This window comes from Lynx rufus, unplaced genomic scaffold (assembly GCF_022079265.1).
Source record: "Lynx rufus isolate CCGP_SWC_20201006 ecotype Redwood Valley unplaced genomic scaffold, mLynRuf1.p SCAF_52, whole genome shotgun sequence".
NCBI classification, from domain to species: domain Eukaryota; kingdom Metazoa; phylum Chordata; class Mammalia; order Carnivora; family Felidae; genus Lynx; species Lynx rufus.
Window position 1 is genome coordinate 569,514 of NW_025814870.1, and position 27,270 is coordinate 596,783.

The following is a 27,270-nucleotide window of genomic DNA, read 5'->3' on the forward strand; positions in this document are numbered from 1 at the left end:
ACTATGTTAAATAGCAGTGGTGAGGGTGGACATCCCTGTCTTGTTCCTGACCATAGAAGAAAGCTCTCAGGTTTTCCCATTGAGGATGATATTATATGTGGGTTTTTTCTTATATGGCCTTTATTATGTTGAGGTATGTTTCCTCTAAACCTAATTTTTTGAGGGTTTTCATCATCAATGGATGTTGTACTTTGTCAAATGCTTTTTGTGCATCTATTGAAATGATCATGTGGTTGTTATCCTTTCTGTTACTAATGTGGTGTATCATGTTGATAGATTTGTGAATATTGAACCACCCTTGCAGCCCAGGAATATATCCCACTTGATCGTGATGAATGATTTTTTTTTTTTAATTTTTTTTTCAACGTTTTATTTTATTTTTGGGACAGAGAGAGACAGAGCATGAACGGGGGAGGGGCAGAGAGAGAGGGAGACACAGAATCGGAAACAGGCTCCAGGCTCCGAGCCATCAGCCCAGAGCCTGACGCGGGGCTCGAACTCCCGGACCGCGAGATCGTGACCTGGCTGAAGTCGGACGCTTAACCGACTGTGCCACCCAGGCGCCCCAATGAATGATTTTTTAATGTAGTGTTGGATTTGGTTTGCTAATATTTTATTGAGAAGTTTTGCATCTATCTTCATTATCATTCTTTTTTTAAAATATAATTTATTGTCAAATTAGCTATCATACAGTGTATACAGTGTGCTCTTGGCTTTGGGAGTAGATTCCCATGATTCATCGCTTACATACAACACCCAGTGCTTATCCCAACAAGTGCCCTCCCCAATGCCCAACCCCTCTTTTTCCTCTCCCCTTGTTCCCCCCCACATCAACACTCAGTTTGTTCTGTGTATTTAATAGTCTCTTATGGTTTGCCTCCCTCTCTGTACTTTTTCCCCCCTCTTCTTCCCCCGTGGTCTTCTGTTAAGTTTCTCAGATTCCACATGTGAGTGAAAACATGATATCTGTCTTTCTCTGACTGACATTTCACTTAGCATAATACCCTCCAGTTCCATCCACATTGTTGCAGATGGCAGGATTTCATTCTTTCTCATGGCTGAGTAGTATTCCATTAATGGGATCTTTGTCTGGTTTTGGTATTAGGGTAATACTGGCCTCACAGAATGAATTTGGAAGCTTTTCTTCCATTTATATTTTTTGGAATAGTTTGAGAAGAATAGGTATTAACTCTTCTTTAAATCTTTGGTAGAAATCGCCTGTCTAGGTATCTGATCCTGGACTTTTGTGTCTTGGGAGATTTGTTATTACTGATTCAATTTCTTTGCTGGTTATGGGTCTGTTAAAGTTTTCTATTTCCTCCTGTTTCAGTTTTGATAGTTTATAGGTTTCTAGGAATTTATCCATTTCTTTCAGGTTGTCCAATTTGTTGGCATATAGTTTTCCATAGTATTCTCTTATAATTGTTAATATTTGTATGGTGTGGGTTGTTATTTCTCTTCTTTTATTTGTGATCTTATTTATTTGGGTCCTTTCTCCTTTCTTTTTGATAAGTCTGGCTAGAGGTTTATCAATTTTATTAATTTTTTCAAAGAAACAGTTCCTGGTTTCATTGATCTTTTCTATTTTTTTTTCAGTTTCTGTCTCATTTATTTCTGTTCTATTCTTTATCATTTTCTTCCTTCTGCTGGCTTTAGGCTTCGTTTGTTGTTCTTTTTCTAGCTCCTTTAGGTGTAAGCTTAGCTTGTTTGAGATTTTCCTTACTTCTTGAGGTAGCCCTGTATTGACTGATTTTCTGGTTGAGCCATTCATTGTTTAATAGCAGGTTATTTAGCCTCCATGTATCTGTGGTCTTTTCCAAAGGTTTTCTTGATATGTATTTAGGTGCCATTTTCTTACTTGTTTTGTGGTGGTTTTTGTAGTTTTTCCCTGATCATTTCTTCTCTTGCTCCCTTTCATGTTTTGTTAGCTTTCTTTAGTGATATCTTAGATTCCTTTCTCTTTATTCTTTGCATAGCTATTACTGATTTTTGACTTGTGGTTACCAATAGGTTTGTATATAACATCTTCTGAATGTTACAGTCTATGTTAAGTTGATGGTTGCTTAAGTTACTCCTGTACCCCCCATGTTTTAGGTTTATGGTGTCATATTTTAATCCTTTCATTTTATGACTCCCATTTTTGGAGAAATACTTATTGTTACAGCTTTTCTATTTTTTACTTTTAATACTCTCACTTTTGGTCTTTCATTTCAACTCAAAGAATCCCCTTTAATATATCTTATAGGGTTGGTTTAGTTGTCATGAACTCCTTTAGTTTTTGTTTGTCTGGGAAGCTATCTCTCCTATTCTGAATGACCACCTTGCTGGATAGAGTATTTTTGGCTGCAGGTTTTTCCCATTCAGTACTTTGAGTGTATCATGCCACTCTCTTCTGGCTTGCCCAGTTTCTGTTGAGAAATCTGCAGCTACCATTATGGGTTTTCCCTTAAGTTAAGGACTTCTTTTGTCTTGCTGCTTTTAAGGGTTTTTTTCATTATCATTATATTTTACAAATTTAATTACAATATGTCTTGGTATTGGCCTGCTTTTGTTGATTTTGGTGGGAGTTCTCTGTGCCTCTGGATCTGGATGTTTGTTTCCTTCCTCAGATTAGGGAAGTTTTCTGTTGTTATTTCTTGAAATAAATGTTCTGCCCCCTTTTCTATCTCTTCTTCTGGGATTTCTATAATATGAATTTATTATGAATGTTATTACATTCAATGGAGTCACTGAGGTCCCTAAGTCTATTCTCATGTTCCATAATTCTTTCTCTCTTTTGTTCAGCTTCATTATCTTCCATTATTTTCTCTTCTATCTCACTGATCTGTTACTCTGCTTCTTCCAGACTGCTGCACAATGCATCAGGCCTGTTTCAAATCTCATTTATTGCATCCTTCATTTTTGATCCTTTTTCTTAAGTATTTTATCTCTGGATCCGGAGGTTATTTAGAAGTATGTTATGTAGCTTCTAAATACTTTGGTATTTCCATATCTTTCTGTTGTTGATTTCCAATTTAATTCCACTGTGTTCAGAAGAAAATACTTTATGTGACTTGAATCCTTTAAAAATTATTGAGAATGTGTTATGGCCCAGAATATGGTCTATGGGTAAACTTTCTGTGTGTATTTGAAAAGTTGTTCTACTGTTGGGTGAAGTGTGCCTATAAATATCAATTAGATCAAGTTGTTTTATAGTGTTTTTCAAGTCTTTATCCTTACTGATATTTGTGTCTACTCTTCTATCAATTTTTGAGAGAAGGTTTTTGAACCCTCCAGCTATAATTGTGGATCAGTCTGTTATCATAGTTCTATCAGTTTTTTATTAATATCTTCTTAAGCTCTGTCATTAGGTGTATACATGTTTAAGACTTATGTATTTGTTATGAATTCACCTTCTTGTCATTATGAAGTTACCTTCTCCATCCCTGTTAATATTCTTTGCTCCAAAATCAACTTTGTCTGATATTAATATAGCTATACCTACTCTCTTTTGAGTATTGTTAGCACGTTTTGTCTTTTTACTTTTAGCTTATTTTTGTCTTTAAATTTAAAGTGTAATTCTTGTAGTTAGCATATAGTTGGGTCTTCCTTACCATCTTGCTGTTTGTTTTTTATTTGTCTTATCTGATTTATGTTCACCTTTTCCTCTTTTGCCTTCTTTTGGATTGAGTAATTTTTATGATTTAATTTTATCCCCTTTTTAGGTCTACTAGCTATAATTTTTTGTTACGTTACTTCAGTGCTTGCTTTAGGGAATATAGCACATCGTCACCATTGACATATTGGGTGGGATAACTGTAGTGGTGGTGAGACTCCTGTATATTTTAGGGTGTTGGGCAGTAGCATCCCAGGCCTTTACCTGCTAGATGCCAGGAGCACCTCCTCAGTTGTAGCAATAAGAAATGTTTTCAGACATTGCCAGATGTTTCCTGAAGGGGAAAACCATCTCTGGTGAAAAACCGCTGGTTTACATATTTTTACTTATCGCAGTCTGCCTTCAAGTGGTATTATAGTAGTTCACATGAAGTTTTAAGAACCTTGGAACACTATACATCCACTTCTCTCCTGGTTTTTGTGCTAATGTACACAACACGTAGATTTTACTTGTTTGTATGTTATAAAAACATAATATGTTGTTATTTCGTTTTACTTTAAACAATTGATTATCTTTTCAAGAAATTTAAAAAAGTGTCATGTAGACAGACATATAGATATGTATATATACATAGTTATACAGACATATATACATATATACAGTTATACATATATATAGTTATACATATAAATATGTATATATATAGTTACAATGGTTATTTTAAGATGCTTGTCCTAATTATTTCATCTTTGATATTTCTAACTCTGTTTCTGTTGACTTATTTTTTCTTGTTTATGGGTCACATTTTTCTGCTTTTTCCTATGCCTAGTAATTTTATATGAATGCCAGGTATCGTTCATTTCACTAATTGTCCCTTTGAGGTTTCGTATCTAGCCAGAAAGCACTTTGCTTACCAGCTTTTCTCTTTTAGCTTTTTTATTGTTAGGAAAAAAACTCATGTACCTCACCTTATTTTTTTTTCCTTTCTAAGGAAAAGTTAATAGGCTTCTGCAACTCTAAGGAATACTTTGTCACCAAAAATTAAGGAACATTTGGACTGAGTAGATTGGAAGGTATGGAGAAAGAAAAAGGAGTTAAACCACTCATTCCCAAACTTGGCTGAGCACTGGAATCACCCAAGTAGTTTAAAAAATACACTGAGCCTATCCAAAAAGGCTACATACTACACAATTCCAACTATAGGACATGCTATAAGAGGAAAAGCTATAGAAACAGTAAAAAGATTGCCAGGGGTTAGGGAGAAAAGAGGACTTTTAGGGCAGCGAAATTATTCTGTATGATATTATAATGGGGTACATGCCATTATACATTTGTGAAAACCCACAGAATGTACACCAAGAGTGAGTCCTAATGTAAACTGTGGACTTCGTGTGATATTGATAAGTCACTGTAGGCTTACCAGTTATTACAAAGGTACCACTCCGGTGTAGGATGTTGCTAATGGGGGAGGCTGTGCCTGTGTGGGGACATCTCTGCACCTTCCTCTCCATTTTTCCCTGAACCTAAAACTGCTATAGAAAATTTTGTGCGCGCGTGCGCGCGCGCACACACACACACACACACACACTTGCTCTGGATGTCTGGGTTCCTCCCCCAGAGACTGTGATCTGTATCATAGGTAAAGAATGATGCCTGGGCATCAGGACTTGTAAAAGAGCTTAAACATTCTCACCACAAAAAGAGGAATGGTAATTATGTGATGTAATGGAGGTGTTAGCTAACTCTGTTGATAATTATTTTGCAGTGTATAAGTGTATCAAATCAACGCCTCGTATACCTTAAACTTACACAATATTATATATCAATTGTATCTCAATAAAGTTGGAAAAATAAGGAAAGAGAAAAAAGACAATTACATACTTAATTTGTTGCTGAACAGTCAAGGAAGTTTTTGCTGAAGAAAGCATTCTTTTTATTCTTTACTAAGATATAATTGACATATAACATTATGTTAGTTTCAGGTATGCAACACAATGATTCAATATTTGTATACACTGTGATATGGTCACCACAATAAGTCTAGTTACCAACCCTCACCACACAGTTACAAAAATTATTTTTCTTGTCATGAGAACTTTCAAGATCAACTCTCTTAGCAACTTCCAAATATGCAATTCAGTATTATTGACTATAGTCACCATGCTGTACATTGCATCCCCAGGGCTTGTTTATTTTATAACTTGAGGTCTGTACCTCTTGATCCCCTTCATTCATTTTGCCCATCCCCCTACCCCTTGCTCTTTGGCAATTACCACTCTGTTTTCTGCATCTATTAGTTTTGTTCACTTATTTTGTTTTTTAGGTTCTACATGTAAGTAAAATGGTGTGGTATTTAAAGAAAGCATTCTTAAGCTGTTTTCTGATGGATGAGTAAAAGTTAGCTAAGTAAAAATGGCGGGGGAGGCGGGGGAAACTCCAGGTAGAGGAAACAGCATGTTGGAGGGTCAGAGATGGGAAGGAAGTTGGGTATACATGAGATTATTTTTTTGCATTTGTTTTTTCCATTGCCACTCTTTTTATTGTTTGTATATTTGACGACTATTATTTCTGTATGTAAATTTTACCTTCCTGAATTCCTTTATTCTTTGAGTTAATTTTACCTTTGGTTTTTTGGAGACTTCTAGATAAATATCATATTTCATCTGTAAGTAAAAATAGCTTCACTTCTTCAATTTCTGTACTTGTAATTGATTTCTTATGTGTAACTGTATTGACTAACATCTACTTTACAATATTTAAATAGTAGTGGAAGTAGTAAGCACTTGTGCTTTGTTTCTGATCCTTGTGGAAATCCCTGTGGCATCTCACTCTTAAGTAAGATAGTATTCAGGACTAAGGTTAACATACTTTTTCATAGTAAGTAAGTATACATTCCTGGGGTGCCTGAGTGGCTCAGTCAGTTGAGCACCTGACTCTTGATTTCACCTCAGGTCATGATCCGAGGATCGTGGGATCAAGCCCCACATTGGGCTCTCTCTACCTCTGCCCCTATCACCTGCTCACACACACTCTCTCTCTCTCTAATAAAAAAAAAAAAAGGATACATTCCTACTTTTGTGTTTTATTCTGTGTTGTAATCAGGATTGAGTGTTGAATTTTGTTAATTTTTTCAGTATCTATGGAGGCAATTAATATTTTCTTCAGATCTCTTAATATGATGTATTAATAGATTTCCTACTATTGAACCAAGCTTGGCTTCTGAAAAAATATCCTGTTGAATTGCCTTAATGTGATATCAGGCTTTGCTCACTGATATTTTGCTTAGTATGTTTGCATAAGTAATCATAAGTTTAGCTTTTTTGAATTTTTGGTACTGCTTGAGTCAGGTTTAGTCATCCATATTGTACTTGCTCCCCAAGAATTGTTTGGACTTTTCTTTCCTTTTTTTAGGCTCTTGTGCAATGTATGTAGCATTGAGGACAATGTATTGTTTGAATATTCCCCAAAGAAAGCAGCAGGGTCTTTTATTTGGGGGGTGGTAGGTATTCCCTTGGTATATTTCTCTGTTTGCTATGGGAATTGGTCTGTTTATGTTTTCTTTCCTAATGAGGTCAATTTTGGTAAATTGTATTTTCCCATGAAACTATCCATTTTGTCTTGTTTTCAAATTTATTTGCAGAGAGATCGATCTGCCGGGTAGTCTCCTATGGTATTTTACATCTCTCCTATTTTAATAGTTACCTCCTCCTTGTCATATTTTGTATATTTGTGTTTTTTTCCTTTTCCCTCCTTGATTATGTTAGCTAGTACCACCCAAGCTAAGTATTCCTTCTCAGAACTAAGTAGGACACTATATTTCCTTTATCATAATACTTACAACATTTTATTTTAGTATTTAATCTCTCTAGTAACATTGTAAGATCTTTGAAACAAAGGCTTGCCTTTTGTCACTGTACGCCTGGTGCTCAGAAAATAATTGTTGAACAATCCCTTCGGCAGTAGACTTCCACACTAGTATTTTAATATGTTCTGACCTATCAGAAACTTAATTTGCTTGGTTGATTTTAGCTTTTCAGTTGAAGTGAAATGCATATAGAAAAGTGCACTAATTTTAATGTCCAGCTCAATAAGTTTTCACAAAGTGAAGACACCCATGCATCCGCGACACAGATCAATTCCAAGAATTTTCACAAAGTAAATGTTCCTATGAAGTTGCAACACATAGCGATAGGTGCCATTTTATTTGGCCCAGTTCTTGTAGCTGCTCTCAACAGGAATACTGGGAATAACTATTCCAGCTATTCCAGTTGACCCGTAAACAGCAGAAGGATTAGGGGTGCCGACTCCCTGTGTGGTAAGAAACCCACATAGAACTGTTGGACTGTCCACAAACTTCACTACTAATAACTCACTATTGACCAGAAGCCTTAATACAGTAACATAAACTAATTAACACATGTTTTGTATGGTATATGTGTTATACACTGTGTTCTTACAAAAAAGTGAGCTACGGAAGAGAGAATGTTATTGAGAAAATCATAAGGAAGAGAAAATACAGTCACAGTCCTGCACTGTACAAAATCTACTTCCTGTGGAGCTTAGACCCCTGCTGTTCCATGGCCAACTGCAGTTCATTAGCAGAAGCAGGATCTCTGCCCTAACCCCATAGGTTGCGGGGTTGTAGTTTTGAGTGAACTGACAGAGGCTCGAGCCATTTCCAATAGGAGTTTATGGAAATGTGTGTCCAGTCCCATTTCTGCTCTTAGTCCTGACAAACTCGGTAGGAAACCCTACTAAATAGCCTTATGGCAACAGGAGGCTGACTTCTTCCAGGTGTTTGGAATCATCAGTAGTAACAGTCACTGTGGGGCGCCAGGGTGGCTCAGTCAGTTAAGTGTCTGACTCTTGATTTTGGCTCAGGTCATGATCTCACGGTTGGTGAGTTGAAGCCTTGTGTCGGGTCCTGTCCTGACAGTGAGGAGCTTGCTTGGGATTCTCCCAATCCGTCTCCCTCTGCCCCTCCCCTGCTTGCACTCTCTCTCCCTGTCTCTCTCAAAATAAATAAATAAAGGGGCACCTGGTGGCTCAGTCGGTTAAGCATCTGACTTCAGCTCAGGTCATGGTCTTGTGGTCTGTGGGTTTGAGCTCCATGTCGTGCTCTGTGCGGAGAGCTCAGAGCCTGGGGCCTGCTTCGGATTCTGTGTCTCCCTCCCTCTCTCTCTCTCTCTCTCTCTCTCTCTCTCTCCCTCTGCCTCTCCCCAGCTTGCACTCTGTTTCTCTCTGTCAAGAAGTAAACATTAAAATACATACATACATACATACATACATACTTATAAAAAAAATAACAGCCATGTGTATTACTGCAAAGGGCCTTCTGCAGACCAAAAGCAGCTACTTGGATGTGAGGAGGGGTGCTTGTGATTCTCCATTATTTGGGTCCTACCTATATTATGGTATAGAGCCCAGACACATCCTGCTGGATGCGAAAGAGAGAGAGGAGGGCTAGATCTTCTGCTGCTGCTCTGCCATGTGCCAGTGAGGCCTCAGTGCCAGCGGCCCTCAACCCGGATGCGTATTTGGGGTGAGAAGGAGGTTAGAGGTAGATTAGTTGACCTCAGTAACAAGCATGTTTGTTTCTCCTGTTCTAGCATGAAAATACAAGTATGTATGAATTTCTCACCTATTTCCCTCCCAGGGGAGAGAATGGGAAGTGAGGGCCACTGGTGAACGCTGAGTTAGAACAAATGAGCATTTATATGAGTAATCCAATTTACATAATGAATCTGATGGAATCATTGAAGAGTCTGCAGTTACTTTTCCCCAGGCTTTGTGATCAAGGTGTTCAACCCCACTGGCAACTTCTCAACAAAAAACAGCATTGATTAGATATTCCCCTTTTCCCCTTGTGCTCCCAAGTCCTCCATTAAGTGTATGAAAGGGCTCCAGGTTTTCTAGGAGAATAGAGAATATTGACTCTGCAAATGTGCTTCTAATTTGCTCCCCAGATGAGCTCAGTTAGAACTCAGTCCCCTTTGATGTTGCGCTACTAAATGAATGACAAGAATGTCTAATCTTTGAGTACAGCGTATCCCAAAATTTCTATTAGGACTATAGAAAACTTCTGATTATGACAACTCGGCATTAAAAACTAACCCCCTTCTTGGTATATATCCAAAGAAAATAAAATATGGGTCTCAAAATGATATCTGCACTCCAATATTCATTGCAGTATTATTCACAGTAGACCAGATACATAAGCAACCTTAAGTTCTGTCAATGGATGAATTGAAATAAATAAAAATAGCCAAACTCACTGAGTTGAGAGTACAATGGTGGTTGCTATGGCAGGAGTGGTGCAGGGGAAAACGAGGAAGTGTTGGTCAAAGGGTACAAAGTTTCAGTATGAATGAGTTCTGGAGATCGAATGCACAACATGCTGAGTATAGTTAACAATACTGTGTTGTATACTTGATATTTTCTAAGAAGGTAGATCTTAAGTATTCTTACCACATACACACAAAAAGAATGGTAACTATGTGAGGTGATGGATATGTTAATTAGCTTAAGTGTCGTGATCATTTTACTCAAAATATCAATGTCAAAATATCAATTTCTACACCTTCAATGTATGTAATTCCTTTTTGTCAATTACACCAAAATAAAGCTGGAAACATAAAACTGACCTGAACTGATTGTCTTGCAGGTATGAGAGGATTGAAATCCCAATCCATATTGTGCCTCATGTGACCATTGGGAAAGTATGCCTTGAATCAGCAGTCGAGCTGCCCAAGATCCTGTGCCAAGAGGAGCAGGACGCATATAGGAGGATCCACAGGTAGAGTCTTCCCTCCTCTGTCATCTGTGAGAAAGTGTGTTAACAATCTGTTTAACATTCGTTGCTTTCCTGCTGCACTTTGAACCCTTCAAGGGCAGAGGCACTTTTTGGTTGTTAAATAAACTGCAACATCTTAGTAGCTCTGTTGCCAAGCACTGGGTCTTTCCCAATAAATGTGTACTATATGAAGTGAGAGACAGTAATTTAATATTATCTCTTTGAATTATCTTGAAGTTCTGAAGAAAACCAGATCCCCAAATAATGCAAAATTTAACTGTAATGTGATTTAAATTATACATATTCATCTAATCCGACTGGCAAAGTTCTGGTGCAGTTTATCACTTGTTATATTGTCCATGACCACTTTGTTTTCCTTTCAGTGCTGCTTTGCTACTGACCTAAACTATTTTATCCCTTTAGCCTTACGCATCTGGACTCAGTAACCAAGATCCATAACGGCTCAGGTAAGGCTTGTTTGTTTGTTTGTTTTTTTAGAACACAGACAGTGATCCCTAAATACTCAGCTGACAGGAACCAATTTAGTGTTAAGTGCTTGAAGTGATAGGTACAAGTTCTCCTTGAATTTCCTTTTTCAAGAGTTTTGCCGTTCCTTAATCCTACTCCCAATTTTTCTTTAGGACCCTGTGGACCGTTTACTATATATACAACTAGAATAAGGCTGGAAGAAAGACTGGAACAAGCTTTATGATCATTTTCCTAGGTGGTGTGCTGGTGTATGTTTAACCCCAGCTCTCAGGGAGGGGGAAGGGCCCTGAGTTTTTGTGTTTGCCAGTTTCCATGGTGTAATACCCCTACCATGGCTGATTTCAAATAACTAATGGGGCTTCAACCAGCTTGCAGACTTCCTGAAATTTCAACGGATGGCTCTCATGAGCTGATCTAAACTGGTTCCAGCACACCACTACTAGCCTATTATGGTGGGAGTTGAAAGAGATGGAGAGACAGATAGAAGGGAGGGTATGAAAGAGAAAATCGTTTTATGTCAGTGAACACAGAAGGAATTCCTACACAAGGCCAAGGAACAGAAACTCAGTACAATATACGTACTAAATCACTTTTCTCCAGCATACGCTCCTACCCTTCCATTCCTCGTCTTTGAGGCCATTCTGTGTAGTCTTCCCCAGCGACTGTCAAAGTCAGCAGTGGGGAAGAAGGTGAGGCCGTTACTTTTAGAGGAAAAGAAGAGATGACTCGGCATATCTGTCCCATCATTTCTATCTGGAGGTAAAACATGACAAAGAGCTAAAAGTTGGCAATATATGATATGTAGCCACACTCTAAAGCTGCAGTAATTTAAAACTTATAAAAAATGAACAATTAAATCAGTAGAACTGAATAGAGCCCAGAATTGGGCCCATGTGTATATAAAAAATTTATATTTAATAAATCTATCACTTCGAATCAGTAAGAAAGGATGGATTATTTACTAAATAGTGTTGGGCAAGTTCACTTGTTTGTTAGTTCATTCAAGAAACATATGAGCACCTGCTTTCAGCTAGGCACTGTTCTAGGTACTGGGGCTCAGTGACAAACAGAAGAGACATTCTTTTTTTGTAATCTTTTAATGTTTATTTATTTTTGAGAGAGAGAGAGACAGAGTATGAGCAGGGGAGGAGCAGAGAGAGAGGGAGACACAGATCATGACCTGACCGAAGTGGATGCTTAACCGACTGAGCCACCCAGGTGCCCTTGTACATTTTTTATTATTTTATATATATATATATATATATATATATATATATATATATATCCAAGAGACATTCTTAATCTTCATGGGCTTCTATTTTTCTATTAACATTTGGAGGAAAATAGAGTCCTACCTAAAATCCTACACAAAAGTAAATTCCAGATGTATTTAAGCTTTTTAAAAAATTGTTTTGAGTTCGTTTATTTATGTATTGTTAAGTAATCTCTGCACCCATCACGGGGCTCAAACTCATGACCCTGAGATCAAGAGCCGCAGGGTCTTCTGGCTGAGCCGGCCAGGCACCCCTAAAGGGCTTGGCAGTTACGATGATGACATATCCCACCAGTTCTACATAGACCCCAAAGAGTTGAAAACAGGTGTTCAAAGAAAAACCTGTATGGAAGTATTCATAGTAACATTATTCACAATGGCCAAAAGGTGGAGACACCCGAGTGTCTGTCAGTGGGTAGACAAAGTGTGATCCATCCAGACAGTGGAGTACTGCTCAACAACAAAGAGAACTGCTGAGACATATACCACCTGGATGAATCTCAAGGGAATTATGCCAAGTGAAGGAAGCATTGCACAAAATACTGCATACTTTATAGTTCCATTTATATGGAACTATATACATATATCTGGGAAGATGCACCCCACAGTCTTACACTGGTCATTTTCAAGAAGTCATATGTTATGAGGGAGAAAAAGATATTTCCATTAGGCAGAATTTGTTTCAAAAAGAGGACTATAGAATCCTTGTCTCCCCATCAAGCTGAACATGAATGACGGGAGCTCCCTGACTCTTCATCTCTCTGTTGTCCTCATTTTAAAAGAGTGGCTCTACACTGTATACACTGCATGTTAGCTAACTTGACAATAAATTATATTAAAGAAATAAAAAAAATTAAAGAGTAGCTCTGAGGTGAGTTGAATTAATGTATTTCTTTCTTAAATATATGAAACATTGGAGCCATTTTCCTACTGGGCTTGTGGAAAAATAAGTGGCAGAAGGCAGAGTTGTTGCTCTCTGGGAGTCGGGGTCACTGGTCATTTGCACCATGCCAGTGCCCGGGGCTGGGGAAAGAGACCTGTAGTTCTCAGCCCTTCTGCAGGAGGGAGGAAAGAGCCAGTTTCTGCTCTCTGCATGGCCAGGCTTCCCTCCACCTTATGGATCCAGGCATACTCAGGAAGGTGTCCGAGATCATCTGCTAGTCCCACTTTCTTCTCCAGCTCCTTCTTTATGTGCTCGTGGTTGGGGGGCTCCTAGTGGCAGAGTGTTCCCTCATCTGTGCGTTTCTTGCATTGAAGTGTTCACCAAGAACCTGTGCAGCCAGATGTCCGCAGTCAGTGGGCCTCTCCTGCAGTGGCTGGAGGACAGACTGGAGCAAAACCAACAGCATTTGCAGGAGTTGCAACAAGAAAAGGAAGAGCTTTTGCAAGAACTGTCTTCTCTAGAATAAACCAGGAGACCAATGGGGTAAATTTTGTTTTTTCAATTTGTATATTAAGCATGGTCTGAAAATTAACCCACCTCGTGTGTAGACAGACAGTGGCGCAGCCCCTATTGTAGCCCAGTGGAAGGGTGTTAATAATGCACTGAGCACAAGATGTCTTCCTGAAAGTTTCACTGTAACTGGCCTACAAAGTGCATACGAAGATGATTTCAGTAGTAAAGTTTTTTTTTTAAGGCTACGGAAGGTACATTGGCATGGACATCTTGGAAGGAAATATCCAAGTATATTTCAAATGTTTACTTTTCCCTTGCTTAGCTTTGAAGTCTTTATTTTCATTTTTAGACACAATCCCTAGAATAAGTTAAAGGCAGAAGAGCGTTTCGTGTTTCAATCTTGTAGTTATGAGAGTTATGCTCATGTTGGACAAGTAAATGAGTATACTACAGTTTTTTTTAAATCTTTTTTTTAATGTTTATTTATTTTTGAGAGAGAGAGAGAGAGAGAGAGAGAGAGAGAGACAGAGCATGAGCGGGGGAGGGACAGAGAGAGGGGGAGACACAGAATCCGAAGCAGGCTCCAGGCTCCAAGCTCCAAGCTGTCAGCATAGAGCCCGATGCGGGGCTCGAACTCATAGACTGCGAGACCATGGCCTGAGCCCAAGTCGGACGCTCAACCGACTGAGCCACCCAGGCGCCCCTGAATATACTATAGTTAATGGAGGGGAGTGAAGGTGTCTCATTAGCGCCCTACCTGTACTCTTAGCCTTCATTGAGAGCCATATGGCTTATGTCTTCCTTCTTGATCTCTAGAATATTAGGCATTCTGAGATACCTATTGAAGGTTGAATCTATGTGGGTGCCGTTCTAACCAAATAGATGAGTTCTAGCATATTTGACTCTGGAGGAAATTCCAACTGAAGAGATCCTATTTACCTAGGAACTGCCATTATGATATAAATAGGTTTTTCCAGAAACACTCAGGACTTATGATGTAACAAAAATCATGTTTTAACAAGTTCTGTTGCATTATTCTTTCTATGTATAACTACAAATGATAAGCGTGTCTTCAGAAAAGAGTCAAGCCTATTGTATACTTGAAATTAAAGTGAGAATTGGAGGAAGTGGGAAGAAAGAAAACAATCTCAACAATAGTGGCAAAGGGTTGGTTTTTGTTTTTTTATTTTTCTTCTTGCTTCTCCCTAGCTTATTGTGTTTCAGATTTCAAGGTTTAGTCCGCCTGCACGTGAATCACTTGGAGGTCAGCCTTCATCTCTCGGGGTGGAACCTAGAAATCTCTGTGAATGCCCCAGCTGATTCTAAGGCATACTAAAGTTTAAAAACCACTACTGTAGGGCACAGGGAGTGTAAATGCCGTATTTTCTGTAATTTCCCACAGCCACAGTTCTCTATTTTTTTTCTTTCCTTGTAGGAAAAATGAAATTATCCAGGTATAAAATTAATTAAGCTAAATCAGTTTTGAAGAAGTTGGAAGACTCACATTACCTGACTTGCAGACTTACTATAAAGCTACAGTAATCAAGACAGTGTGGTATATGTGCAACTGATTTCGACAAACGTGTAAAAGCAATTCAATGGAGTGAGGATAAATAGTCTTTTCAACAAGCTATGCTGGAGCGATTTACACCCATAGGCAAAAAAAATGAACTTTGACCTAAGCTGCACACCTTAGACAGAAATTAATTCAAAAAATATCATGGATTTAGATAAAAGATGTAGAACTAGAAATCTTTTAGGGAAAAAACAATCAGAGAAAAATCATGAGTTCTTGGCCCCCACCACAAAAGCACAGTCCTAAAAGGAAAGAACTGCTACACTGGACTTCATCAAAATGAAACACTTTTGCTCTGTAAAAAATTTAAGAGGCGGAAATTATTGAGGGAAATTATTTGCAAACAATATATCTGATCAATCTAGACTATATAAAATCAACAATAAAAAACCATCCATTTAGAAAGTGAGCAAAAGACACGAATAGACATTTCACTAAAGAGGACACGTGGGTGGCAGGTAAGCACACGAAGAGATCTTCAACTTCATTAGTCATGAGGGAATGCAAATTAAAACCACAACGAATTACAATTACACATTTATCAGAATGGCTGAAGAAGAAATAGTAAAAATACCAGATGCTGTTGAGCATACAAACCAGATATCTCATACAGTACTTATAGGAATGTTAAATGGTACAGCTTCCCTAGAAAAGAGTTTGGAAATCTCTAACAAAGTTAAACACACATGTGTCATACAGCCCAGCAATTGCACTCCCGGACATTCATCCCCCAGAAGTGAGACCCTATGTTGGCACAAAAACTCGTACACCAATGTTCTTAGCAGCTTTATTTAACAGCTAAAAACTGGAGACAACCCCGCTGTCTTGCAACTGAGTGAGTGATTAAAGCAAGCACCTGTACCATGGAATACTGCCCTGCAATTGAAGAAAAACAGACGACTATTGATCTACACAACTTGGGTGGACCTCAAGGGTATTACGATGAATGAAGAAGCCAGTTTGAAAATGTCACATACTCTGTGACTGCATTCTTGAAATGGCAAAACTATAGAAATGAGGAACAGATTCACGTTTGCCAGGGTAGGGACTGGAGGAAGTATGAGATACGTGCGACTGTAAAGGGATCAACATAGGGAGTTCCTTTGTGCCGATGAAATAATTCTGTATCTTAATTATGGTGTTGATTACATTATTCGTGCTAAAACTACATAGACCCACAAATGAATGCATGTAAACTCTGATGAAACCAAATAAGGTCTATAGTTTCGTTAGCAGTATTGTACCATCATCAATAATGCTCGTTTTGAAGTTGTACTAATCATGTAAGATCTTAACCACTGGAGGAAACTGGGTGAAGGGTACATGGGACGCACTGTACTATTTTTACAATTTCCTGTAAATCTATAGTTGTTACAAAATAAAAAGTTAGAAGTATTAAATAAGGAACTAGGATGAATGGTACTTAATTTATGAAATAAGATAAGAGTGATAAAAAGAAAACCCAAGAGGAATAAAATGATTTGAATGTTTTCACAGGCCAAGGTTGAGCACATGTCCCTTTCCTTTACTGGGTTTCAGTTTTTTCATTTTATAAAGTTGGAGTAGATGACCACCAACGTTCCTTGAGGTTAGTGCTCAGTCTTTAAAAGTGTTCAGCAGCACAAGGAACAGTGATATAAGATGGTGTATCATTACTTTCTCACTAATTGGGCTTACTTTCCACCAAATATTGCATTCACTTTGCAACTCTGTATCCCCTTCTGGTTAGTAGATCATCTATTTTCAATCACAGCCAAAATTCTGATGGGAACAATATGGACACTTCCTCTCTCTGTTTTCTCATCTTCATTCATCAGCTCATTGCGTTATGACCTCTGCCCATATCATTCCGTTCAAACCACTCTTGCCGAAGTTATCCAATGACCTCCACATAGTGACAGCAGATGCTTTCCATACCCTTAATGAACCTACCAGTCTTGACACAGCTACTTTTCTTTGAAATCTACCTCTCTTGGCTTCTGCTATTTTCTGGTTTTCTCTCCTCTAGCTGTTCCTTCTCAAGTTCATTCATAGGTTTGTCTATTGTTGCTTACCTATATGGAGTTGACAGACAAATCCGTGTGTCCATCCAGACCTCTGTGTGAACTCTAAATCTCCATTTCCACCTGCCTTCAATCCATTTCCACTGGATCTCTTAATATATCTAAATCTGGACTCCTGGTTTTCAATCTCAACCATATTCCTTTGTTTCTTACCTCAGTGAACAGAACAACGTTTTGCATAAAGCAGAAACTGAATAGACATCTTTTTTTTTAAATGTTTATTCATTTTTGAGAGAGAGAGAGAGAGCGCGCGCATTAGCGGGGAGGGCCAGAGAGAGAGGGAGACACAGAATCCAAAGCAGGCTCCAGGCTCTGAGCTGGAGCTAATCTGGGTCTTGGCAGAACATCTTGAGATCTTCCCATTACACGAAAGGATAGAGGCCTGTATAGAACTTCGGGGAGGCTGTCCTGAAAGTTACTTTTTGCCTCCTGGCAAAAGTGGGGTGGCTCACAGCTCACACTGAAGCCATCCAGCCCCTTTCAACTTGCTTCCATCCATTTGGGCGCGTGGGACAAAGATTGCAAAGAACTGCCAGTACCTTTGATGTCTCTTCCTTCTGCTGACGATGTAAGTAATAAACTATCTGAATCTAAAAAGGGCCTGTGTGGCTTAACCCACCAAATCTGTTAGCCTCGGTCTTGGGGCTCAACATGAGGCTGGTAAAGTTAAAATGCCCTCTTTAAAGACAAGCAGGGCCAGGTTACGGGATAAGATAGACTCTCCAGGATTTGGTAGCACAACTCTCACATAACTGTTCAGTGAAAGCAGAGAGAGTAAGAGCCTTCCCGCTGTCCTATGTGTTCAGGGGCTGTGTGGTCTGGGTTAGAGGACCTAACAGGGCTCCCTAGGGTGCAGTGGCATATGCGGCCTGTTGATCTACATCTGGAAGTTAAGCAGCAGGAAGTAGGACTGAAATAAGCCACCTGATCGGTGCCTTAGCTGTCGTTAAAAGTTCATTGGTTGCAGCTAACAAAAGGCCACTTAAAACCAAAAGTAAATTCAAAGTGGTATTGGTAGTTTTGCAACCTCCCCAAATCCCTCCCTCCTTTACCCTACTTGAAGCTGCTTTGAAACCTCCATAAACTTCCACCATGACAGTGTGAGGAGGTCTACAGATTCACTCCCCAGTGAAACCGGTGAAAATTATTTTATTTTTATTTTTTTTTAATGTTTATTTTTGAAAGAGACAGAATGTGAGCAGGGGAGGAGTAGAGAGAGGGGGAGACACAGAATCCGAAGCAGGCTCCAGGCTCTGAGCTGTCAGCAGGGAGGCCGAGGTGGGGCTCGAACTCAAAAACTGCGAGATCATGACCTGAGCCAAAGTCAGACGCTTAACTGGCTGAGCCACCCAGGCGCCCCTTTGAAAAAATTAAAGTGTCTGGAAATGGTCCTAAGGGTAAACAAGTCAAGAAATGTCTATTCAAGAAAATCTACAAAAATGTGTTAAGAATCTCTAATTTTTGAACTGAGATCAGCTCCCTCCTTCCCCTCTCCCAGCTCAGCAAGGAGACTCCACTTCAGACTGGTGCAGCCAAGAACACAGGGTTCCCTTCCTCCCAACTCCCAGTTGGAGGGCTTTCCTCCCAGGAGGACCAGGACTTCAGTGTTTCTCATCCTGCTCCCCACTTTCTGTTGCTGAGAGTAAGCCCCAGGTGAGCGCAGTTGAGACGTGAGGGCTCCTTTCTCCCATTCAGCCCCCACTCATTGGATGGAGGCTCTAATTTGGGCATGGTGCACTGAGAGTACTGGGCCCCTGATCACCCTTGCCCTAGCTCGTGAGGTCGTGGTTCCATGCCTGGAAAGGCAAGCTGAAAGGATCTCAGGCTACTGCAACCCCCACCCCCAAATGACCTTTTAACTCCTAGAGCAGAGGTGTCATTCAGAGAGAAGTTTGCCCTTGTCCCTATCCTCAGCCGCAGGGCCCTGGCTCAGAGATTTTGCCTAGGGGGGAGAGGCAGTCCATAAAACAGACACTCCTAATCTCTTCCCAGAGGAACCGACTTTATTTGTAACAGAATGTGGAAAAGTTGAAGCCTAAGGGCACTTGTACGAGTGGTAGAGATTGTGGTGAAAGCCAATTTGTAGACTCAGCGAATAGCCAGAACAATCTTGAAAAAGAGGAACAAAGAAGGAGCACACTAACTCGTAGGAAGCAATGACAATCAAGACAGCTTGGTAGTGTCGCAAGGATAGATGTACAGATCACTGGAGTAGAACTGGGTGTCCAGAAGTAAACCTACACATCTGTGGTCAACTTATTGTCAAGGAGGATACCAAGACTATTGAATGGGGGGAAAGAATAATCTTTTTAACAGCTGTTAAACACATGCGATAGAATGAAGGTGGACACCTACCCCACACCATATTCAAATATCGAGTGTAAATGTATCAGAGACCTAAATATGAGGTCTAAATATGAGTGAAAAAACCCAGAGAGTGGGAGAAAAAATATTTGCAAATGATATAAATAAGAAAGCATCCAGAATATGTAAAGAACTTTGACAACTCACAAAAATATTTTTAAATGGGCAAAGGATATAAATAGTATTTCTCCATGGATAAATAAATTGTCCATAAGCACATGAAAACATGCTTGACATCATTAGTAATCAGGAAAATGCAAATGAAAACCATGAGATACCACTTCACACCTGCTAGAATAAAAAAGTATGACAATTACAAGTGTTGGTGAGGATGTGGAGAAATTGGAAACCTTGTACATGACTGGTGCGAATGTGAAATGGACAATAGTGGTTCCTCCCAAATGTAAACATAGAATATTACCATATGATCCAGTGACTCCACTCCTGGGTATACATCCCACAGAACTGAAAGTAGGTATTCAAACAAGTTATGCACGGATGTGTATGTCAGAGCTATTCAAAATAGCCAAGAGGTGGAAACAACCCAAATGTCCACAAACTGGAATGGATAAACGAAATGTGGTCTATCCATCCAGTGGAATATTATTTGGTAATTAAAACTACTGAATTACTGGCACTTGCTACAACATAGATGAACCTTGACCACATGCTAAATAAAAGAAGACATACACAAAAGGATACATATTTTATGATTCTGTTCCTCTGGAATGTCCACAATTGGGAAATCTGTAGAGACAGCAGATTGGCGGCTGCCAGAAACTGGAGGGAGGGAGAACAGAGGGGTGATAGCTAAAGGTATTGGCTTTCTTTTCGAGGTAACAAAAATATTCTAAAGTTAATTATGGCAGTGGTGGCACAACCCTGTGACTATATTAAAAACCATTGAATTGATCACTTTCAGTGGTTTGTATGGTCCGTAAACTATGTCTCAATAAAGCTGTTTATAAAAAATGAAAAAAAGAGAAGACACTTCCCTGCAGCTCCAGACAACCCTGCAGGCTGGCCTCTTCCTCTCCACCCTGCACTGGAAGCTCCCAGCTGGGGAGATACGGTGTAGTATCTCTTTTTGTTACAACACCAACAAAAAAAGAAAAACATTGTTCTTAGAGTTTGGGTAAAACTTGCAGTGAAGAGAAAAAACCTTTAAAGTAACTTTGTGATGGGAACGAGGCTTGGGTGAGTTAATTGTACGTATTGTAAAAATGTGTAATTGGTGTTGAAATATGTCTAAACTATATATGTCTAAACTATACACATTTATAAAGCGGTAGAAATAATGTCTTGGCTGTGGCAAGTTGGAAGTCTCAATTTCAATGACTGCGGCCCCAACAAACTCCAGATGCCTGCCTGTTAGGGAGCATTTCTTGAAACAGTGGGGTGAATTCGCAGTCTTTAGTCTTTCTGTCAGTCCGAGAAAAACAGCTGTGTTTCACAAGGTAAAGAACTTTATGACCCTGATTTAAAAGAAAGAAAAAAAAAAAAAAAACAAACCAACCCTGGAACTCCTGCCAAAAACCGGCCCATTTGTTCTATGGTAAAGCATCAGACTTTTGATCCCTTCTTGGGCTACTGGGAAGACCTTTATGGGTTACAGCGTTGTTATTTCAGTGCAGTCAGCTGACTGTGGTCACACCACTGAGGTCCTTGAAGCTAATTCCTATTCTGTTTTAGTTGATGGACCTTCTTGATACTCTGTGTTTATGGCTGATACTGCTGAATGTGCCATGGGACTAGGTGTTTTGAGAATGTTTCACACCTCTTCAGGTTGTGAGGGAGGTTCCACGATCAGAACAGCGGTGGTGGGGTGAGTGCCCACAGTGGTGTGGAAAAACGGAAGCAGTGTAGGACACCAGGGCAAGAGAAATGGGAGATCACTGTCTTGATGGAGGAGCTGATAGAAACAGGAGCCATTAAGGAAGCTACTCAGCATGCAGTCTACAGCCTGAAGCACTCCTGTTTCTTTTTTGTTGTTGTTTTTTTTTTTTATATATGAAATTTATTGACAAATTGGTTTCCATACAACACCCAGTGCTCATCCCAAAAGGTGCCCTCCTCAATGCCCATCACCCACCCTCCCCTCCCTCCCACCCCCCATCAACCCTCAGTTTGTTCTCAGTTTTTAACAGTCTCTTATGCTTTGGCTCTCTCCCACTCTAACGTCCTTTTTTTTTTTTTTTTTTCCCTTCCCCTCCCCCATGGGTTCCTGTTAAGTTTCTCAGGATCCACATAAGAGTGAAACCATATGGTATCTGTCTTTCTCTGTATGGCTTATTTCACTTAGCATCACACTCTCCAGTTCCATCCACGTTGCATAGGGGCACTTGTACCCCAATGTTCATAGCAGCACTGTCAACAATAGCCAAATTAGGGGGCGCCTGGGTGGCGCAGTCGGTTAAGCGTCCGACTTCAGCCAGGTCACGATCTCGCGGTCCGTGAGTTCGAGCCCCGCGTCAGGCTCTGGGCTGATGGCTCAGAGCCTGGAGCCTGTTTCCGATTCTGTGTCTCCCTCTCTCTCTCTGCCCCTCCCCCGTTCATGCTCTGTCTCTCTCTGTCCCAAAAATAAATAAACGTTGAAAAAAAAAATTAAAAAAAAAAAAAAAAACAAAAACAAAAACAATAGCCAAATTATGGAAAGAGCCTAAATGTCCATCAACTGATGAATGGATAAAGAAATTGTGGTTTATATACACAATGGAATACTACGTGGCAATGAGAAAAAATGAAATATGGCCTTTTGAAGCACTCCTGTTTCTACAAGCTCTTTTTCATTAGTACTGCTTCCCTTTCCTTGAGGCCTTCGGTACACTGAGGTTCCTGAAGATGCCTGGGCCTAGTCCAAAGATGGATCAGCTCACTTAAGGCCAGGCTGGGTCTCTCACCCCCTCCCAAACTCAAAATTAAACACTTTTTTTCAATGGGAAGTACCTTTCCAGGGAATCAACACATTTACAAACCAAATTCCCTGCCTTATGTCTGTACGGCACTGGGCCCGAGCCTCAGTCATCTAATGATAGTTTCCAGTACTGGGCTGCTACAGTTGTGCACCCCACCCCCCACCCAAATGGCTTAAAACTGTGCATGGGTGAATTCTACAAAACATTTAATGAAGAATTTGTAGCAGTCTTTCTCAAACTTTTCCAAAAAATTGAAGAGGAGGGACCACATCCAAATTCATTTAACAAGGCCAGCATTACCTTCATACCAAAGCCAGATAAGAACACACAATAAAAGGAAATTATAGGCCAATATCCCTGATGAAAAAGATGTAAAAATTCTCAACAAAATACCAGCAAATCAAATTCAACAGCACCAAGAAGGATCGTATACCGTGATCAAACGGGATCTATCCCAGGGATGCAAGGATGGTTTAACATCCACAAACCAACCACTGTGATATTCCACATTAACAAAATGAAGGACACAAATCATATGATCACCTCAATAAGTGCATTAAAAGCATTTTGCAAAATCCAACATATTTTCATGATAAAAACTCAACAAATTAGTATGGAAGAAATGTAACTCAACATAATAAAAGCCATATTCCACAAGCCCATATCTAACATCATCCTCAATGGTGAAAAGCTTAAAGCTTTTTCTCAAAGATCAGAAATAAAAGAAGGGTGCCCACTCTCACCACTTTTATTTAAGATAACACTGGTAGTCCTAGAGAGAGCAATTAGGCAAGAAAAAGAAAGGCATCCAAATTGTAAAAAAAGAAGTCAAATTAACTCTGTTTGCAGATGACATGGTCTTATATGTAGAAAAACCTAAAGACTTCACCAAAAAAATTTTTAAATAAACAAATTCTGTAAAGTTGCAGGATACAAAACCAACATACAAAATAAGTTGTGTTTCTATATATTAGCAATGAACTATCTGAAAAAAAAATTAAAAACGTTCCCATATACAATAGCATCAAAAATATTTAGGAATAAATTTAACCAAGGAAGTGAAAGATCTGTACACTGAAAATGGCAAGACACTGATCAAAGAATTTGAAGAAGATACAAATAAATGGAAACATATCCTGTGTTCACAGACTGGAAGAATTAATATCATTAAAATGTCCGTACGACCTAAAGTGATCCACAGATTCAATGCAATCCCTATCAAAATTCTTATAGCATTTTTCACACAAAAAAGAAAAAAAAATCCTAAAACTCCTAAGGAACCACAAAAGATTCCCTATTTGGGATTGCCAAAGCAGTCCTGAGCAAGAAGAACAAAGCTGGAGGCTTTGCTCAAATGATATTACAAAACTGTAGCAATCAAAACACTATGGTACTGGCAGAAAAACAGACACATAGACCAATAGAATAGAATAAAGAACACAGGAGTAAACCTGTACATACATGGTCAACTAATCTTTGACAAGGGCACCAAAAATACACAATTGGGAAATGATAGGCTTTTAAATAAATGGTGTTGGGAAAACTGGATATACATAAGCTAAAGAGTGAAAATAGACCCTTATATTGCACAATACACAGAAACTAACTTGAAATGGAGGAGCGCCTGGAGAGCTCACTCCGTTGAGTGTCCGACTCCTGATTACGGCTCAGGTCATGATCTCACAGTTGTGAGGTGGAGCCCCACATCGGACTTTTCGCTGAGTGTGAAGTCTTCAGATTCTCTTTCTCCCTCTCTGCCCCTCCCCCACTCATGCACATGCACATGCACGTGCTCTCTCTCTCTCTCTCAAAAAGTAAAAATTTAAAAAAAGAAATTAAGTTGAAATGGAGTAAAGACTTAAAAATAAGACCTGAAACTCCTAAAAGAAAACACAGGGAAAAAGTTCCTTTACATTGGTCTTGGTAATGATTTGTTGGATATGATAGCAAAAGCACAGAAAAAAAAGCAAAAATAAACAAGTGGGACTATATCAAGCTAAAAAGCTTCTGTACAGCAGTGGAAACCATCAAAATGAAAATTCAACCAATAGAATGTAAGAAAATATTTGCAAATCATATATCTGATAGGAAGTTAGTATCCTAAATATATAAGGAACTAATAAAACAGTAGCAAACAAAACAAACCAAAACAAATAATCTGTTTAAAAATGGGCAAAGGACAAATGTCCATCGATGGATGAATGGATAAAGAAGACGTGGTATGTATATACATTGGAGTATTACCCGGCAGTCAAAAAGAATGAAATCTTGCCATTTGGAATTACATGGATGGACCTAGAGGGTATTATGCTAAGGGAAATTAAGCCAGTCAAAGACAAATATCATATGACTGCACTCATATGAGGAATTTAAGATACAAAACAGATGAACATAAGGGAAGGGAAGCCAAAATAATATAAAAACAGGGAGGGGGGGGGCAAACCATAAGAGACTCTTAAATACAGAGAACAAACTGAGGGTTGCTGGAGGAGGTTTGGTGGGGGGGATGGGCTAAATGGGCAAGGGGCATTAAGGAAGACACTTGTTGGGATGAGCACTGGGTGTTATACATACGGGATGAATCATTGGCATTTACTCCTAAAATCATTATAGCACTATATGCTAGCTTGGATGTAAATTAAAAAATAAATAAGTAAATTTAAAAAAAAATAAATAAAATAAAAGCATTAAAAAATGGGCAAAGGACTTGAATGAATATTTTTCCAGAGAAGACATACAATTGTCAACATGTGTATGAAAAGCCAGACAATGCAAACCAAAACCACAAAATATCACCTCACACTTGTGAGGTAAAAAGACAAGAGATGGGGCACCTGGCTGGCTCAGTTGGTGGAGCATGTGACTCTTGGTCTTGGGGTCATGAATTTGAGCCCCACGTTGGGTGCTGGGTGTAGCATTTAAACTTAAGAAAATCTTAAAAAGACAAGAGATAACAAGTATTGGTGAGGGTGTGGATGAAAGAGAACACCTGCACACTGTTAATGGGAATATAAATTGATATAGCCATTATGGAAAACATTATGGAGATGCTTCAAAAAATTAAGAATAGACTACTGAATGATTCAGCAGCAATCCCACTTTTGGGTATATATCCATAGAAAATGCAATCAGGATCTCAAAGAGATGTATGCATTCCCATGTTTATTGCAGCATTATTACTAATAGCCAAGATGTGGAAACAATCTAAGTGTCTATTGATGGATGAATCGATCAAGAAAATGTGGTGTATATACAATGGAATATTAGTTAGCCATAAGAAAGAAGGAAATGATGCCATTTGTGACAAAATGGATGAACCTGGAGAACATTATGCTAAGTGAAATAAGCCATACACAGAAATCCAACTAATGCATGATCTCATTTATATGTGGAACCTGAAAACGCTGAACTCATATAACCAGAGAGTAGAATGATGGCAGTTGCTAGGGGCTGAGGAGGGGGGAAAATGGGAAGAAGTTGGTTAAAGGGTACAAACTTTCAGTTATGAGAGAGATTAGTTAACATACATCATGGTGACCATAGTTGATAAAATTTTATAGTACACTTGAAATTTGCCGAAAGAGTAGATCTTAAGTGTTCTTGCCATACACACAGAAAAACTGTAAGTATGTGAGGTGATGGATGTGTAACTTGATTGTGGTAATCATTTCACGGTGTATACATATATTAAATCCTCACGTGGAACTCAAGAGCCCAGTGCCAGGAGGGAAAGTAGCTTTTACCAGATCCCATTTTATCCATGGCCACACTTGCAGGAGCAGTGGTGTGATCTGGGCTGTGCTGAGGGAATTGAGCCGGAATTGGGGCTATCACAACCGCAGCACACTGACTACAGGGTGAGGTACACCCCGCAAGATGGCCATATCTTCATTAGCACGTTCAAGACTTCAAGGCTTTCGGCCAGCTTATGAATTTGATCTTCTGTGACTGTGAAGAATTCAGGAAGATCTAGCCAAAGAACTCAAAACAAGCAGAAAGAGAAGAGAAGTGAGTCCTCGGTCTGGTGCTACTTTGGGGAGAGAAGCTAGTGTCAATGACAGTAGACGGGTCTACTCCCAAAGATACTGGCATTGCACGACTATCACTTGCTGGAGCTGCCAGGGACCCAGGGATAGGGAGAGCTCTGGGCAGAGGAATCCCCACTGGTGTTCTGATGCCCTACACTCCCGTAGGACTTGCTGGGCCAGTCTGAGGGCCATCCCAACAAGTGACGACCCGGCAAGGAAGAGGCACTGTGGCAGCCGCTGCAGCTACTGCCACAGTCAGAACTGGAGGGGCCCCAACCCAATATCTACCTGGCTGTGGGGGTCCTTCACACCTATGGGCTGAGGGCACCCCCTGCAGTCACGATGGGCCCACCACCTGTCATGAGGCCTCCCATGGGTTCCCCAATGGGGATCCCCTTCTGGACGAGGAACTCCAATTGGCATGCTCCCACCAGGGATGCAGCCCCCTTCTTCCAGGGGTTTGAGGCCTTCTTTGACCCTTGGCCACAGAGTTATGGAAATTGCTCCACAGAGGCATGGGCCCAGTGCTCCAGGGCCACATTGCCACAGATCTGTTTGTTATGCCGTTGTTCTCGGAGTCTCACGGGATTGTCTGGTTTCCCTTTCAGGGCCCTCTCCCCCTAGAATGCACCCACCAAGGCCCTAGACCCATACTGGCCCTCCTCAACCTCCTGCCTGTTTCCTGTAAGGCTGTACTAGTCCTTTTACTTCTTTGTGGCCTGTGAAACTAGTTTATAATAAACTCTTAAGAATAATATAAATGGGGAGGGGCGGCTCG

General features: G+C 39.7%; 1 protein-coding gene and 1 pseudogene across 3 annotated transcripts in view; both read left to right on the forward strand.

Annotated features, from left to right (window-relative positions):
• The window catches only part of BRCC3 (BRCA1/BRCA2-containing complex subunit 3), a 61,797-nt gene extending 45,268 nt beyond the window's left edge, over positions 1 to 16,529 (forward strand). For all 3 annotated transcript variants that reach the window (XM_047100717.1, XM_047100719.1, XM_047100718.1), the window contains 4 exons: positions 10,260 to 10,391; positions 10,812 to 10,855; positions 13,408 to 13,576; positions 14,982 to 16,529. In XM_047100717.1, the coding sequence (XP_046956673.1) occupies positions 10,260 to 10,391; positions 10,812 to 10,855; positions 13,408 to 13,559 (328 nt within the window). In that variant the 3' untranslated portion in view covers positions 13,560 to 13,576; positions 14,982 to 16,529. The remainder of the gene's footprint in view (positions 1 to 10,259; positions 10,392 to 10,811; positions 10,856 to 13,407; positions 13,577 to 14,981) is intronic.
• Positions 16,530 to 19,855: 3,326 nt separating this feature from the next.
• LOC124527612 (small nuclear ribonucleoprotein-associated protein B-like) lies at positions 19,856 to 27,138 on the forward strand (annotated as a pseudogene).
• Positions 27,139 to 27,270: the final 132 nt, after the last annotated feature.